The sequence below is a fragment of the Micromys minutus genome (genome assembly GCF_963924665.1).
Source record: "Micromys minutus genome assembly, chromosome: 23".
In the NCBI taxonomy this organism is placed as follows: Eukaryota; Metazoa; Chordata; class Mammalia; order Rodentia; family Muridae; genus Micromys; species Micromys minutus.
The window spans coordinates 19,563,313-19,579,884 of record NC_137958.1 but is presented as its reverse complement, the minus strand read 5'-3'; the positions used below and the strand labels follow the sequence as shown (position 1 = coordinate 19,579,884).

The window sequence follows — 16,572 nt, the reverse complement described above, 5'->3', positions numbered from 1 at the left end:
ATTTAATTATAGCATATCTTACCCATTACATAACACATTTATTATAGAAGCACATTATATATGATATATTAGCACAGACTGGTGTAACTAACAGAGACACCAGGCTTCTCCTGAACGTTGAATACTCAGATGCATTTTGTGAGAAATGATGATGCAGCTAAACAACCATTAACATTGAGAATTAATATTTACCTAGAAATACATGCTGATCATTTCATCTACTAATTTAAGTATGTAAAAGCTGGTAATAACTAATGCTAAATTATTCAGTCAGTTTCAAATGCAAGGAATAGGAAATAGTTATAAGTTTAGACTTAGAGCATTGAGGACGTATTACTTTATAATCTGTAAGCTTATTCGTGGGATTTTTATTTAAAAGATATTCTCCTCTTTTAAACAGTGTCCCAGTAAAACATTTGGTGGATTTGACTCCACAAAGGACCTTCCTGATGATGTCATAACCTTTGCAAGAAGTCATCCAGCAATGTATAATCCAGTGTTCCCTATTAATAATCGCCCGATAATGATCAAAACTGATGTAAATTATCAGTTCACACAAATTGTTGTAGACCGAGTGGATGCAGAAGATGGCCAATATGATGTTATGTTCATCGGAACAGGTACACTTTTGTACTTCACCTGGATCTTTTCTTTCAGAATACTGAACTTGGCTGACTAAGTGTAATGAAAAGCAAGGCCAGCAAGGCCAAGTTCTCCATACATTGTCAAGATACAGTAGTCTACCATTTTAAATATGGTATCATTTCGAAGATACATTTGTTTAAAATAATTTTTTTCTTAGCATAATTGTCATCAAAGAGTTTCCATCTAGCCTCTGAAAGGACTAGATGCAGCCATACTGAAACATTAGGTAAAGCTTGAGGAATCCTGCAGAAGGGGAGAAAGGATTCTAGGAAATAAGGAGTCTAGGACACCACAAGAACATGGTTCACAGAATCAAAAAAGCAGGTTTCACCAGGGCTCATAGAGACTGAAGTGATAATCAGTAATCCTGGAGAGGACTGAGCAAGTTTGATTCAATGTAAGGTTCTTGCAGAACTCCTAGTACTGGAAGTGGGTATTGTCTGCTTTGGAACTTTTGTCTTCCTACCAGGTTGCCCCACCCAGCCTAACTATCAGGGTATAAGCTTATTCTCACAGTAACTTATTATTCCATGTTCCATTGATATCCCTGGGAACCTCAATATTTTCTAAAAGGCAACAGAGCAGGAGGAATGGATCTGGGGGAGAGGGGAGGAAGGGGAGGGCCTGGGAGGAGTAGATTGGGATATAATATATGAGAGAAGAATAAATTCAAAAAGGAAGACATGAGACAAGTATAAAACTAAAATCAATCTATAAAAATACTGCTATGCAGTTTTGATATGATAGTTCCAGATTAAAGATGACAGAGGAATATCAAGTAAATTTAATATTTAAGTAATCAGTTATTACAATTGAGTCACAATTCTTCTGATTAGGGACACACACACAATTTTGTTCAAATCATGAGTGGAATTTTCAGGATATTTAACAAATGCCCAAGAATATGTACCTACAAACTTACCTGAATCTTAACATTACCACCAGTGAAAACCTCAAAAAACAGGTTACCCAAACACTTTGTTCATTCTTTCTGTCATGTAATTGAAATATAAAAAAAAGTCTTTATCAGAAAATTCATTCAACATTCATCAAATACCTTTCTGTAAAAATGTCATATCTTTTTTCTAATCTCATTTTTAGAAACAAATGTCTGCAGGTATATTTTCAGAATCACCCTCATTATTACTGTGACATGTAATTTTGTTTCCATAAACTCTCTAAATAATGGTGCTATTTATGAAAGTACTAGTTACAAATTCGAAACTTGTTCTTTAGAGTCAGATTTCATGATGATAAATTCCTGGTCTTCATTAACTGACAGAATTCAACAAGAAACAAAGCGCTCCGCTGAAACATTGTGTGATAACACTTGTTTCCCTTGGTGAGAAACAGAAAACTGCATTGACTACAGCACAATAGCAGACAAGAAAATTACTTTAAAGAATCATAGTTTCATAACTTAATTGCAAAATTCTGATGTCAGGTTTAGGGGTGTCAGGTTCGTAGCAGTACATTAAAGTCTACTTTTACGGATAAGAAGATTTTCCTATGAAATCAAAGAATCTTAACGAGAGTCTATAAAACTCAGTGACTGTGAGTAGTGCCTAACATTACAAATATAATCAAGAAATATAAGACAGCATCTCTTTTCAGTAAATAATAGCTTATCTTTTAATGCCAAATTATAACTAAATCTCTGTACAGCCATTGGGTTTGTTCTATAATGTCATATCAGTCTTGTTCTCCCTCTCTAGTTTAAACTGGTTGAAAAGTCCCTTATTCACTCTCAAAGCAACAAGGTTATTTCCTGGTATTTGAACAAAGAAAACCCATCATGAGCATTTAATTCCTCTAGGACACACACTGCCTTTAAAGACCCCATTTTCATGAGGATGTTGAATGTACGATGTGGATGATTGTATGTCAGTAAAGACCAGGGTCATCTGTCAGCAAGTAAATTGATTACAGTAATTTTATCTTTTAACTAAGTTTCACTTTATAGCACATTGATCCTTGTTGAGTAATCTGATTCAATTTGTGTGAAATTGTTTGAAATACTATTCAGTAAAACTTGATCTGGAACACAGATAAGTTGTGTTTGGGTCCAGCAGACCCCCTGGAGGGACTAAGTAGATTAACCTAATTTCCCTTTAATCTTTGGTGTTATGAGTTGAATAAGGTCCTGTAAACAATGAAGGATCCTCTTAAAAGGGGACTATTTTTAAACTCTAGAAGGGATAACCTTGGATCACACAGACAGAGTACATTGAGACAATTCACTGAGGAGAGTTGCCAATAGAATGGAAATATTAGTTTATATTTCTGGCATAGCAGTAAGAATGTCTTTGGGAAAAGATAAAGTTTGTTAAAATGAAACAACTGGAGCTGCACAGAATGGATCAAGTTTAAGAAAAGCTAAAACTGTTTAGACTCAACATCCTTACTGGAGAAGACCCTGTTTGCCTTCTTACCAAGAGTAGAATCATACCTGTAATGCAGAAAAATTAACATTGCGTAAATGAAACTGTAATTAAAAATGATAAATCTTTTCCTCTTGATGAGGGACTTTATACTGTAACCTAAATCTCTATGAGATTTAATCAATGCTTTTTAATAATTTGCATTCCTGAATTTAAATTTTCTTAAGATTCTAAAATTGATTGCCCAGTGTGTGCTTTGTAGACAAACTGTGGTGGTGAGTAGGTTCAAATGTTTATTTTGAGAAATCACATTGACATTTACCACTTCAGTATCATTGAACTTGCCTCCAGGGCCTGTAAATGCTGCAGCTTTCCTTGGTCAGGGGTGTGCTGGTGGACACTCAGGTTCTTGTACCTGGAGACAGACACTATCCCTGACATTTCAAGTCTACAGATTTCTTTGTGGACATATTCTCCTCTGTCATGTCAAATTGCTAACATTTTTTAAAGTTTTTTTTTCTCTTCTCTAGAAAGCATAACCCATAAAAAAAATTTAATACAAATTAAAAGCGATCTAACTTAGCCAATGTGTTTTTGAAGATTTGCACATTTTAGGTCAAAATCTTTTAATGTTTGATATATTTAAATTATTTTTAATTAATTATTTTATTCATTTACACTTCAAATGATATCCCTCTTCCCAGTTACCTCTCCAGAACCTCCTATCCCATGCCCTCTCTTCCCTCTCACCTTTGCCTCTATGAGGGTGCTCCTCCACCCACTTGGCCACTCCCACCTCACCACTCTAGCATCCTGTACTCTGGAACATCAACCCTCCGCAGGACCAAGGTCCACCCCTCCCATTGATGTCAGATAAGGCCATCATTTGCTGCATCGGGAGCCATGGGTCCCTCCATGTATACTCTTTGATTGGTGGTTTAGTCTCTGGGAGCTCTGGGTGGTCCGGGTAGTTGATATCATTTTTCTTATGGGGTTGAAACCCCTTCAGCTCCTTTAGTACTTCCCGTATCTCTTCCATTGACATTCCCAGCCTCACCTGTATTGTATCTTCATCTGTATTGGTTGGGTGCTAGTAGAACCTTTCAGGGAACAGCCACACCAGGTTCCTGTCAGCAAGAACAAATTGGCATCAGCAATAGGCTTTGGGCTTAATTTCTGCAGATGGGATGGATCCCTGGGTGGGGCAGTCTCTGGATTGCCGATTCTTCAGCCTTTGTTCCATTTTTTTGTTCCTGGATTTTCATTGGACAGAAACAATTCTGGGTTTACAATTTCGAGATGGGTGGATGATACTGGAGGTGGTCTCTACAGGTTCTGTCTCCCCTTTGTTGTATATTTTGGCTAAATATGTAGAAATTTACATATGTCCACATGAAAAGGAAATATAAAAGGTGAAGTTGATAAACTATTGTTTTGTTTGGACTCAGGAGATACCTTAGTGTGTGAAATGCTTGCTGTTCTTGAGTTGAGCGCTTGAGTACAGACCTCTGGTAGACACAGGAAACTATGAGACGGACTCAACATTTCTATGGGAAGAGGGAGACCCAGAGGCTTGAAGGTCAGCTAACTTAGGACAAGGAGCAAAGTATCATAGACACTGAAAAACCCAGCTCTAACATTGTGGAATACATGGACTGTACTGATTTCTGTATGTTTTTATCTGTGCTTCATATGTGGCAAGCACACATATTTCCCATTGTACAATTTTAAAAATTAAACAATAACAAAAAACTGTTTTGCAAAAATCTTTATTGTTATATTAGGAATGAACTCTCTTTCAATCTACTTAAGTTGTAACCTTCTCTTCTTTTTTTGAAAGATGTTGGAACTGTTCTTAAAGTAGTTTCAGTCCCCAAGGAGACTTGGCATGACTTAGAAGAAGTTCTTCTGGAAGAGATGTCAGTCTTCAGGGTGAGTGTTGCCTAATTTTTATCATCTCCCAGGACTACTGCACACTGAAACCACAGTAAATGGTACTCTTGTAGACCTTTTCAATTTGTCAAGTGGAAAGCAAGAAACTAGTCAAAGTAAACCATGAAAGTATCATTGCAACTTAATGTAAAGATAGAAAAATTCTTGGCTTGTGTCTTTTTTTAATAATAAAATATATGATTTACAGCTTGAATTATTTATATGTTACCTTGAAGAGCAAATGCATCCCCCTTCAAAATCTCTTCTCTCACAATTTATAATACACCTGGCATGATATGTAAGTCCTAGGTATGCTAAGGTAGATACACTTGGAGCCTTACTGCTAAAAAGCTTACCCTTTCTAATTCTTTCTAAATAGTGGCTGGCTAGATCACTTCATACTTTCTGGCTCAAATTCCTCTTTAAGTCTACTAAACCAATTCAGCTTCTCTAGGCTTCTAGCAATGGCTTTGCTTGGACTCATACTTACTTTGGCAATATGTTCTTATCTTCTGGCTCCTTGTTCTCTGGCTTGTTCTGTCCTCACCTGTGTCCAGTTTGTTCTCTCTACAACCTGCCTCTGTAAAAACTATCCCAGTAAAACTGCCTTTCCCTGCCCCAGATTTGGGCAGCTCTCTTAAGTAGTCTCTCTTTCCCATACATTCTCATGAGAGATGAGCTTATCCTGTTTCTGACTCATTCTGTCAAATCTTTCTCTGTTCATCACTTTGTCTGCCCTTCGATTAGAATTCACTTTCACACATGGCTGCTTCCTTTGACTAACTTAACTTCATTGTTTGGAATTAAAGTTGTATACTGAGGGCATGTATGCATTACAGCCAGATGACTAAAAGTCTGTCATTCTAGCTGAATCACACAGACCCAGAAGAGTACTGGGTGCCCCATGATATCAGGCTTTGTGGTGGAATTTTACTTGTTTTTCTTTTGCTTTGTGATTAATGTACCCTTATGCCAGGCTGGTCTTGAGTTTACTGTGTGCCTGAGGATGATGTTGAACTTCTAATCCCACTACCTCCACTACCCAAGCATTAGAGGCATGGGCCACAGTGCTTATCTGAAATATCATATATGTTTTTTGGGTTTTTTTAACCTATCAAAAATGACCTGACTTCCTTATATATGTTCTTTATAGCCTTAGTTTAAATATACAGAACAGTGAAGTGACAATTATGACTTTAGTAATTGATTTCTTTGGCCATTTTAAAGTTTTTATTATAGAGAGAATAGACTGACTCTGGCCAGTCATTATTCCAAGTGAGTTACCTTAAAAGTCATGCACATTGGAACCTTAACCTATAAATTGAAAACTATAATTGTCCAAATGGGCTGTCATCCACCATAGAGTCCATTTAGATTAAAAACAAATTATAGGCAGTGAGAGCTAAATTTATAAATGGCTACCTGGTGCTCACTGATACATCTCTGAGCCTAACGTATCAGTGCAGTCAATATTGATTAAATGAGAGAGTACTAATGCAACCCTGAAACATGATAAAGATTCTTCACAGTATCTAGTCATCAGGTATGATTGCAGATTATAGGGAAGGTGACTCAGTATTAGCACAGTGTAGTCCAGGTGATCTGATTCCATATTCTTCTCTTAGAAAGGGGAAAAAGCTTAATTCTTAGAAAATTATTAACCTAACTTTTGTAAATAAAGTCATGGGGCACACTAGTACAATATCCTTATAAACACCCAATTAATCACAGACAACTACGTGATCCATAATTCTTTACACCTTTCATATATTCAGGCTTTTATAAATATTCATGTGTTGGAGGAGAGAGATATAGAATCAGAGAGATAAAAAGACAGATAAAGAGATAGAGAGAGGGATAGAGACTGAGACAGACAGAGACAAAGAAAGGACAACTCTGGGCACAGTCTCTGGCCTCATTCTGATTTAAGGAAAAAAAAAAAAGGTCTTCTGCATTATCCATCTCATTTTCAAAGACTGATTTTTGTTGTCACTTAGTAGAGTTAAATTTTCTGCATAGAATTATTTTACTCACGTCATGAAATTTATAAATCGTAAGTTTTGTTGTCTTTTCACTCTTTTCTGAGTTTTATTAATTAAATAAATCATGCATGTTTTGGTAGTAATACTATATTATAGCTAAATTCCCTTTTTAATGTTTCTGGAATCTGTGGTTTACATTTCATAACTGTATTTTTTGATATATTATTAAAAATTCAAACTTAAAAGGAGTTTAATTTAAGCAAAAATGGCTTTTAGCAAAAGCATGGCGTGAGGCAACAGGCTATCAGATATAGATATTTAATATCTGTAACACTTGGTACTGAACTGGGGACTTCCAAAGGAATGCATTTCAAACTTACACATGCGGTGACTGCTTGGACATATTTTTATGGCACTTAAGGTATAATGAGAACAAAATCTTTATTGCCTTCTAAGAGTTATGAATCCTTAACATTATACTGCAGAGGATGTGTAGAGATCTAAATTTTGTCAGAAGATGGTTACATTTGAACATACAGCTTCCTCTATAGAATCTGCTCTATTTTTCTTCCTGATTTCCACTCTGCATATTGCCCCAATTATTTCTTTGGCACGAAAGCAGACAAAAACATCTTTAGGCAGAGTTTACAGAAATATTTACTTTCAGCATTCTACTCTATCAGCCAAAGTTCATATACATATTGTGGGCTAGCAATTGGAATATTTCACTGTCAAAGCTTTGTTTAATTTTGCAGCTGGGGACAGAAAACGAAAAACCGCAACACATTAAAGTGATAGCCACATACAGTGGAAAGCAGGAGAGCCTGAAGGTTTCTGTGTTTCTATTTGACATGTGTGTCATTCCATTCACAATAAAATACAGTCTAAAAAGATCGGCTGAGCTTTACAACAGCTTAACACGGTAAATACAAAAGATAACCATTTAAGGTCATGATTCTTGATGATACTTATTTATAGTATTTAAACACATTTAATATTGGGTTAATTTACCCATGTTTCTACCTTCATGAGAACATGTTCTTATGAGTCTCTTTTAGACTGAATAACTCATAAATTCTTGGATGAAAACCAGCACATATCCCTGGCCATCTTTGCATCGGTTTTAAGAAAACACCCCAGCTAATCACAGAACATTCCAGTGGTTTTGGTTACAAGACACTTTTATTCTGGTAAAATCATGTTCCAATCACTGTATAGAAAAAAATGCTTTTTGGCAATAAAATGTGTGTAAAAAATTTAATAGACATGAAGAGGTGAAATTAAGTCAACATTGACATTGAACTAAGAAACCAACAGACCTGCCAGTACCTTTTCAAAATAACATTGTAGCATTAACACACAGCCTGAATCTAACTGTAATTTGACAGGCATCGTCTGAATTTAAAAGTTTTTTACTTACTAGGTGCTTCTAAATGAGCTGTTAATTAACAGAGCATCCATTTCTTCTTAGAATGTAGATTACAACCATTAACTCTGAAAGATTCTTTTTTTATAGTAAAAGTAAGCTAACTGGTAAATGTTAGGTTTTTTAAAATTGTTATACGTGGAAAAATCTGCTCCAGAATATCGAAATTCCATCATTGCCTTTTTCTTAAGTTGAGAAGATACAAAAAGTCAGACACATGGTAATTTTTCACCCCCACTGGACAGTTTGCCTTGCTATCCTTCCAATGAGCTTCCCTTTTGAGTCAGTTAAGAGTCACAGGCAGTCAGGGCGCCACGGGGACAAAAGAGTTTATTTATAGTCCTATTGACTGCAGAGGATTTCAGGGCAGTTACATCAACAACACTTGCACTTTAAGCCCAATTTATGCGATATTCCGTGAACAGCTGAGCAAACAAATGAACGAGTTTAATTTTCATTCAAATGTAAAACATAATTAATGCCTTCCAAACTCCAATCTATTAACTTCTTCGGAGGGGGCTTCCTTTCCCTCGCTGAGCAGCTAGGAAGCTAAATCAGAATCTCCTGGGATCAGCAGGTTGAAAAGCTTTGCAAGTGTAGAAGATTAATAATGACTAAATTGAAACATCTATGAGATGTATAGTAAATTTGAGTCATAGAAAATCTTGAAAAGAGGCTAAGTTCCTAATTTTTTTTGCTTGAACACCAATTAAACTTGCAATTGAAACCAGTGTCACAGAGAAATGCTTATGAAGCTACATCTTCTTTAAATGGAACTCATAGTTGTCACTAGTTATTTCTTAGAAAACACAGCTTATTTAAATGGATACCACCACAATATATTAGGCATTAAAATTCAGTTGCAAGCAGTACATATTCGTAACTGTTGGTATAATAAGAAATACATTTATATTAATTAGAGATACTATAATCTTTATTTAGAATGTTGACACCATAATATGACCCTTATAATAGAATCTGGTGTATGCTTGAGTTTATCTCATGTTTTACAATTTACATATGAGAAGACCCATTTCTATATGCTTCATAAATTTTTGCTTTTATGTAATCAATAAGTAGGAAATAAAATTTTAATTATCTATATTTTCAAGGAACTTAGACTTCATATTTTCATTACCCTGGAGAACTAAATTTTCTATGCCTTGAGCCTTGAGTGTATAGTTTCTTTGATACAAATTAGCATGATCAGTTATTTCTTTAGTCACATGATGAATTCTCATGTAGAAGGTTAGTGAGGGGAAAGTTGCCATACAAATTTCTTCTGACACTTAATTTCTGTTATACCTAATGTAGAGCAATATTGTAGAAACTAAAAAACTCCCTTTAAAACAATTTATCATGAAATATATTTTTTCTTGTGACCTGATACTCCTAATTAGTAAATACACCATTTCTGTGTAGACACAATTGCATGATTTAACTTCCACCACAGATGTCTTGAAGATTGATAGTTCTTTAAGAAATCATTATTACACATGATAATTACTATCACTCATTTGAGCCACAAAGTAGAAAATCGTTGGGAATTTCTAAATTACTCCATTCCAGTGACGCACATCCCTCCTCGTTTGTTTCGCCTGTGAACAGGCAGGCTGGACGGAAGTTATTAAGAAAGTCATGGGCTCAGTGTTGCCATCAGGACTGAAGCGGAGCACTTCAGTCCTGCCTGGGCATGCGGCGCTGGCCACAGCAACACCAAGTGGCCCACCTCAGTGAAATGAAGGCCCAGTGGGAACAATAGGCAGGGGAAGGCAAAGCTGTCAGACCTGTCAGAGAGGCACAAAGAGGACCGCGAGGAAGGCAAAAAAGGAAGCAATCAAACAGGATTGTGAGGCACATGGAATCGGTTGGTGAATTCTGTTTCTGAAGATGAGAGGGAAGATAGAGGAAGGGCCGGACGGAAAGAGCGGAGCGGTCGAAAGTGCTAGTGACACTCGGGTTAGAATGCTCAGAGTCTATCTAAAGAACCAGGGAACACATGTGCTGCTTGTCTTTGTCTCACATACACACAGAAGGGAAAGTGGACTATGCCAAAGTTAAAGAACCACTTAAGGAAGGGGGAAATGTAAAGTATTTATATTTTCTTGACTTAAAATAGACCTGCTGAGTTGTCTCTAGACCATTCCACAGGTAACACACACACAACTTGTCCAACTGCAGACAGAATCCCCAAAGATATCTGGATGATGTTGGGGTGCCCTTTGTGCTTGCTTCATACATTTAGCACTCATCTCATTAGCCTCTTTCACAGATCCTGTTTCTACTTATACTACTTGTTAGGTGGAGACATTTCCCTGAGAACTTGTAAGTGTGTTAACCATTTAGTCATTAACTTTTCTCATTTATCAATCACTCTTTTTGTTTATGTTTTAGGAACCAACAACTATTTCGGCAATGGAGCTTTCTACTAAACAGGTACGGTCATAATATGCTATAGTCAGCCCTGTGTTTTGTTAAATTTTCATTTGAACTTGGTAGATTTTCCTACTATCTAGAATATTTTAGAGATCGGAGGCAAACAGGTAGTAAAAGAAGTGAAGTGGAATTGTTCTTATAACAAGCTAATTAAATAAAAATTTTATCATCTGTGATCTGAATATATTTCACTGAGAAGTGATAACAATGATCTTTAAATTTCAATTTATAGTACTTCATTGTCTAGTGGTTATTTTACTCAATACCTATTTTCATATTTTAACGGTGTTCATACATATATTTTAAATGTAATATTGTTAAATAATTTTAGAATAAAAGATTTAGATTTTATTTAATGTTACATGAGTAGGCAACATACAACACATAGGTTAATAAAATATGACTTTATATCTTCATAAAAGTAGGCAGTTGGTTATTCTGTTTGGAAGATCTTAACAAGCAGCTTCTACATTGAGTAATATTATAGCTATTAGAAAACTGTTCACCTTGGTTAAACAATCAATTCTACAACTATAAGAATTGAGATTTTAGAATAGCTAGGGATTAGTCTTTTCATTTATTAAAAAAATGGGGGTTTCACCATGATATGAAAGAAAAACAACTAATTTCTCAATATTGAGTTACAGATATGACATAGTTTGAACTTCTGCAAATTACATTTTCTAGATCACTTCCTATTCTTCAATCCATTAAATGAGTCATAATTTTATAAATAAAGTAATATACTGAACTCAGTTCTATTAGTAAGTAACATAGTATAAAGAAGAAAGCAAGCTAGGGCGTCTCTTGCTGCTGTGAAAACTTGTATATAGAACTGTGAATGTAAGAATCAGTTGGCAGAGTTATTTCTGATATGATTGCCTGTCTTGCTTTTGACTGTGTTCCACCTCTTGAACAAAACACTAAATTTTGTTGCCAACAAAATGCAGTGTGTACAGTTTCCACACAGACGTATCAAAATAGGTTGATAATCTCCCAGATATCTAAACTCTGAGTGCAGATATTATTTGCCTGATACTGCTATCTTATACCTCATTAACATGTATTCACCTGTTCTTCACATCTAAAAATTGTCACATCTTGGCAAGGAAATCCGGGGCTTTCCAGGATGGAAGCTAGACAGGGATAATCTTTCCTGTAATGATTTTAAAGGTATTGATTTATATTTATTCTCCGCTAGATTTCAGAGCCAATCCTTACTGAATTACCTCTAAGTCTAATTTAGTAAAACAACTTGGTTAATAAAAGAAATAATATTTTTAAATATTTTAAAGTATTGTCTATTAATACAACATTAAAGTAAAAAAAAAATAAGACCACCATAAAAGAAAGAATCTCTGACTTATATTTGCCACTGATGGAGGAGGGAAGATGGATTTCATCCAATGTGACACAATGCCACTCACTCTTAGGGACATTTTTAAAGTGAGACAGTATTTCAAGAGGAACCAGAAGTGATGAAACTAACCTTCTAGATAATGAAATCACGTCCAACTCATGGCCCATGATGTCATGAGGAGGCTAGTAAAATCTCCTGCGGTGATATTAAATTGGGCAGAAAAAGCACATCAGGTTACTAGCTGGTCTCTGGATTATGTTCAGTGATGCCTTCAAGCCCCTCTGCTTCATGTGGATAGCACAATGATTTAGTTATCACTAATAATCCTGGAGAATTATGATAAAATCAAAATGACATTGAATTACATTTAATTTAGGTCAATTTATTGGAATTTAGGTTTTCATGACCATACATCATTTGGGTAGCTATATTTTTTTTTCTTCTTTTTCTAATTTTTCTACACATTTTTTTCCTTAAAGGCCTAGTGTAGTTATTTTGGATAATTCTTTTTCTATTCAAATGTCATATAAATCTATAATTATGAGTTTGTATGTGCTTCTTAAATATTATTAGGCAAACAAGATCATTTGATAGAATGGCCAATTTGGCCAGTAACCTTTTTAAGCAGCATCACAAAGCCCAGGCTAACAGCTATACCCATCACCAAACACTTAGGAATTATAGAATTGGGAGTTTAAGAGTAGCCTAGTCTGTAAGACACTATCTCAAAAGTATCAAAAGAAAATAGGATGTTAGGGTTGGGTACTCAAGTTCCCGTTCATTGTTACCAATCATGTTTCTGGTCATTGCTGCAATACTCTAAGTAATCTTGTATTTGCTTAAATATTTTGTACCTGTTCATTTCTCATTTCATTGGAACTGATGGTGGCAAGGTTGGGAGGGAGTGGGTGGATGGTCAAGGGAGCACCCTTTTAGAAGCAGTGGAAGGGAGATAGGTTGAGGGTTTCTGGAGGGGACACCTGAAAAGGGTATAATAATTGAAATGTAAATAAAGTATCCAATAAAAGAAAAAGAAACTTATTCAATAGATTTTGTTATTAATTATTATTATTCATATTATTATTATTCAATAGATCTCTAAGTTATTTTAAAAATATGAAACATGTTCTGTTACTAAGGAATCAACAATATTTCCTAAACTGTACTGGTTTCTAGCCTCAAATATGAGTATTTGGCTTAGTATTAAGCACAGGTCTATTATCTATAAAAATACTCACCTAATTTCTTATATTTCAGTAAATACTTCAGCCTACATTAACTATACACACACACACACACACACACACGTGCACATATGTATGTGAATATACATATTCACTTACAGAATGTATATATATATATATATATTTATATACATACATATATGTGAGTGCGTGTTCTACAAGTGAAAATCTTTGAAATTAAAGGTTGTGTTCATTTCTGTTAGACAATTTATGATGTCAAAGAGCATTCTGTTGTTCACAATGAAGTTATTCTAATACTCAACTTTCATCTAAATCCTAAAAAAAAAAATCAAAATATATCTTTGCAGTCTTTTTCTGTGGTATATTATTATATGTCTCAGTATTTATATCACTCTTAAAATTTTGCTGCATGTTTATTCCTTTCATATGTATGGGGGTTGTCACAGTGCAGTCATGAGTGTGAGGGTCAGAAGTCAGTTCTTATGCCCATCATGTGGACCCTGCAATTTACACCAGAATGTCAGGCTCAGCAGCAAATACGTCTATCTGCCTAATTGAGTTCTCACATGATATTTTCTTAAGGCTCATTATGCCATTAATCAATCCTCTAGTAAAAGAACAGCATCCCTACCCTGTTGCACACAGATGCTCAAAGTTTGTTTCTAATGCACTTAAATCTGTATTATCTGCTAGACCAGGGCAGAAATGTTCAAAGACAATTTTGATCCATAAATATAATTGATTGTTAGAGAACCTAAATCAGTTTAAAAGGGAGAGTCAGATGAATGTTTGCTTAACTCATCCACAGCAACAGTTGTACATTGGCTCGACAGCTGGGGTGGCCCAGCTTCCTCTGCACCGTTGTGACATCTATGGTACAGCCTGTGCAGAATGCTGCCTCGCTCGGGACCCTTACTGTGCCTGGGATGGGTCATCATGCTCACGCTATTTTCCTACTGCAAAGAGGTAAGGTGAACATTACCAGAGAAATGTTACGTGACTTAGCAGACTGATTGGTTTGTTTTATAGAACAGCCCTTGATAAGTAAGCATATACCCTTTCTGTGCAGATAAGATTTGAGGTGGAAATCAAGGCGCATTGGTGCTTTTAATGTATTGATATTGGTTAGCTAATATTCTTTGTTTGTTCTTGATATTTTATTTGATGGAACAATAGTAGAATGTTGGGTGCGAAGTGTGTTAGATTCAGGAATGGCAGAAGACCATAATTACTGTTCAAGGGATCATTGATGATCCCAATAAAAAGGAAATAATAAAGGCATTTAAGAAGAAATTTGCCTGCAGTGATACTACAGTTAAGCATCCAGGATATGTAAAAGTGACTCAGGTACAGGGTAACTAGCAAAAACATGTGCCAGCCATGCTGGACCAAAGGACAATCAACTGAAGTCATAGGTTTCAAGCGATTAGCTAATATTCTTATATATCTCCTATTTAGCTCAAGAATTTTGTAATTGTCCCTGTTACTACTGCATCATCGTGTATTTACAAGATTTTCACTTGAAACATAAAAGAACATAATAAAATCTGATCTGTGTGTGTGTGTGTGTGTGTGTGTGTGTGTGTGTATTAATCATGCATTCTAAGTGTATTTTTCATAATATTTTATTTACAATTTCTTTAAAAGACATTGTTAAGTAGAAATTAAGCTACAATTGGAAAGTTATTAACAGGTGCATGGGAGATGGATTGATGTATAAAGTCCTTGTTGTACAAGTTCTTAAGTTCAGATTACCAGAACCCAGGGGAAGGCTTAGTATAGAGTCACTGAGACTAAGGGGTATAGAGACAGAGGGATCCTGAGAGCTCACTGATCAGCTTCCCTAGTAAAATTGGTGACCTCCAGTCTCAGCCAAATCAGCACACTCTAGATTCAGTGAGGTACCCAGGTACAAGATGATGATGATGATGATGATGATGATGATGATGATGATGATGATGATGGTGGTGGTGGTGGTGGTGGTGGTGGTGGTGGTGATAATAAAGTGTAGAGCAACATAGAAAAGCACCCATTTTCAACCTCTGGCCTACAGAAAGTACATGTATACATGCACCTATATACACAGAATACATATATGGCATATATAATGTGGACTTGCACAACCAAAAGTGTACTGAGAACAATACATAGAGATTAGGCATAATTGCAGCTTCCTATGCAAACTCAAATGGGAAGGACTGAGCAGAAGTTTGGGTGGGGAGAAAGAATATATTAAAACATTGTATATAAAAGTTTTTAAATAAAAAATGGTAAAACAGAAGGAGAATTTCATCATTTGATATAACATTATTTTCCTATTACATAGAACTGCTGGACACATCCTAAAGTTGCAGACAAATGATTTTACTAGTGTTAATACAATAAAAACACTTTTCAATCTTTTAAAGCAGCAATATCACCATATTCCATCCTGTTTGCTGATGGCTGCCTTTCTTTACTGAAATATTGCTGTTTGAGGTAGTGGTGATGATGTATGGAAGGAATATATAGAATCTTGTTAAAGTTCCTGTAGACTTTTCACCATGCACACTGACCTATCCACACACAGAATATCCCTAACCCACTGCACATTTGGAGCAATATGACTTTGTTTTTGCACAGTCAGTCTTTCCCAAGAGGCTCTGTCAGCCATTCAAAGTAGTTAAATATGTTCTGCAACATTTGTAATATTACAAATATTATAGGAAAACATCTGCTCACTACAACCAACATCGACTTAATTATTTTCATTGATGTTCTGGATACTACTGTCATCTAAAACTGGGGCTAGGGAGAATATGGTTCTACGGTTAAGAGCACTTACTGATTTTGGAGCACATAGTCCCTTAACCAGACTCTCACAGATGCCTCACAGTCAGGTATGACTCCAGCATCAGAGCATCCTACTCCCTCTTCTGGTTTCAAGGTGTATGCAGAAATGCACAGAGATTCACACACATATGCACAGAAGAAATAAAAGGGGGTGGCAGGGAGGAAAGGAAGATGGAAGGGAGGGGGAGGAAAGGATGAAAGGAAGGAGGGAGGGAGAGAGGAAGGGAGGGAAGGAATGAAGGGAAGGAGGAAGGAAGAAAGGAAGGAAGAAAAAGAAAAAAGGAAGGAAGGAAGAAAAAGAAGGAAGGAAGGAAGGAAACTCTTTTGAAACAGTTACCTAGAGCTTAACTTATCATATAATTTGAACACAGAA

At 35.7% G+C, this 16,572-nt stretch overlaps 1 protein-coding gene across 1 annotated transcript in view; it reads left to right on the top strand.

Moving 5' to 3' along the window:
- The window catches only part of SEMA3A (semaphorin 3A), a gene marked incomplete at both ends in the record, with an annotated part of 190,685 nt that overhangs the window by 158,952 nt on the left and 15,161 nt on the right, over positions 1 to 16,572 (top strand). The window contains 4 exons of the mRNA XM_080936191.1: positions 401 to 620; positions 4,867 to 4,958; positions 10,761 to 10,802; positions 14,176 to 14,333. Coding sequence (XP_080792317.1) covers positions 401 to 620; positions 4,867 to 4,958; positions 10,761 to 10,802; positions 14,176 to 14,333 — 512 coding nt within the window. The remainder of the gene's footprint in view (positions 1 to 400; positions 621 to 4,866; positions 4,959 to 10,760; positions 10,803 to 14,175; positions 14,334 to 16,572) is intronic.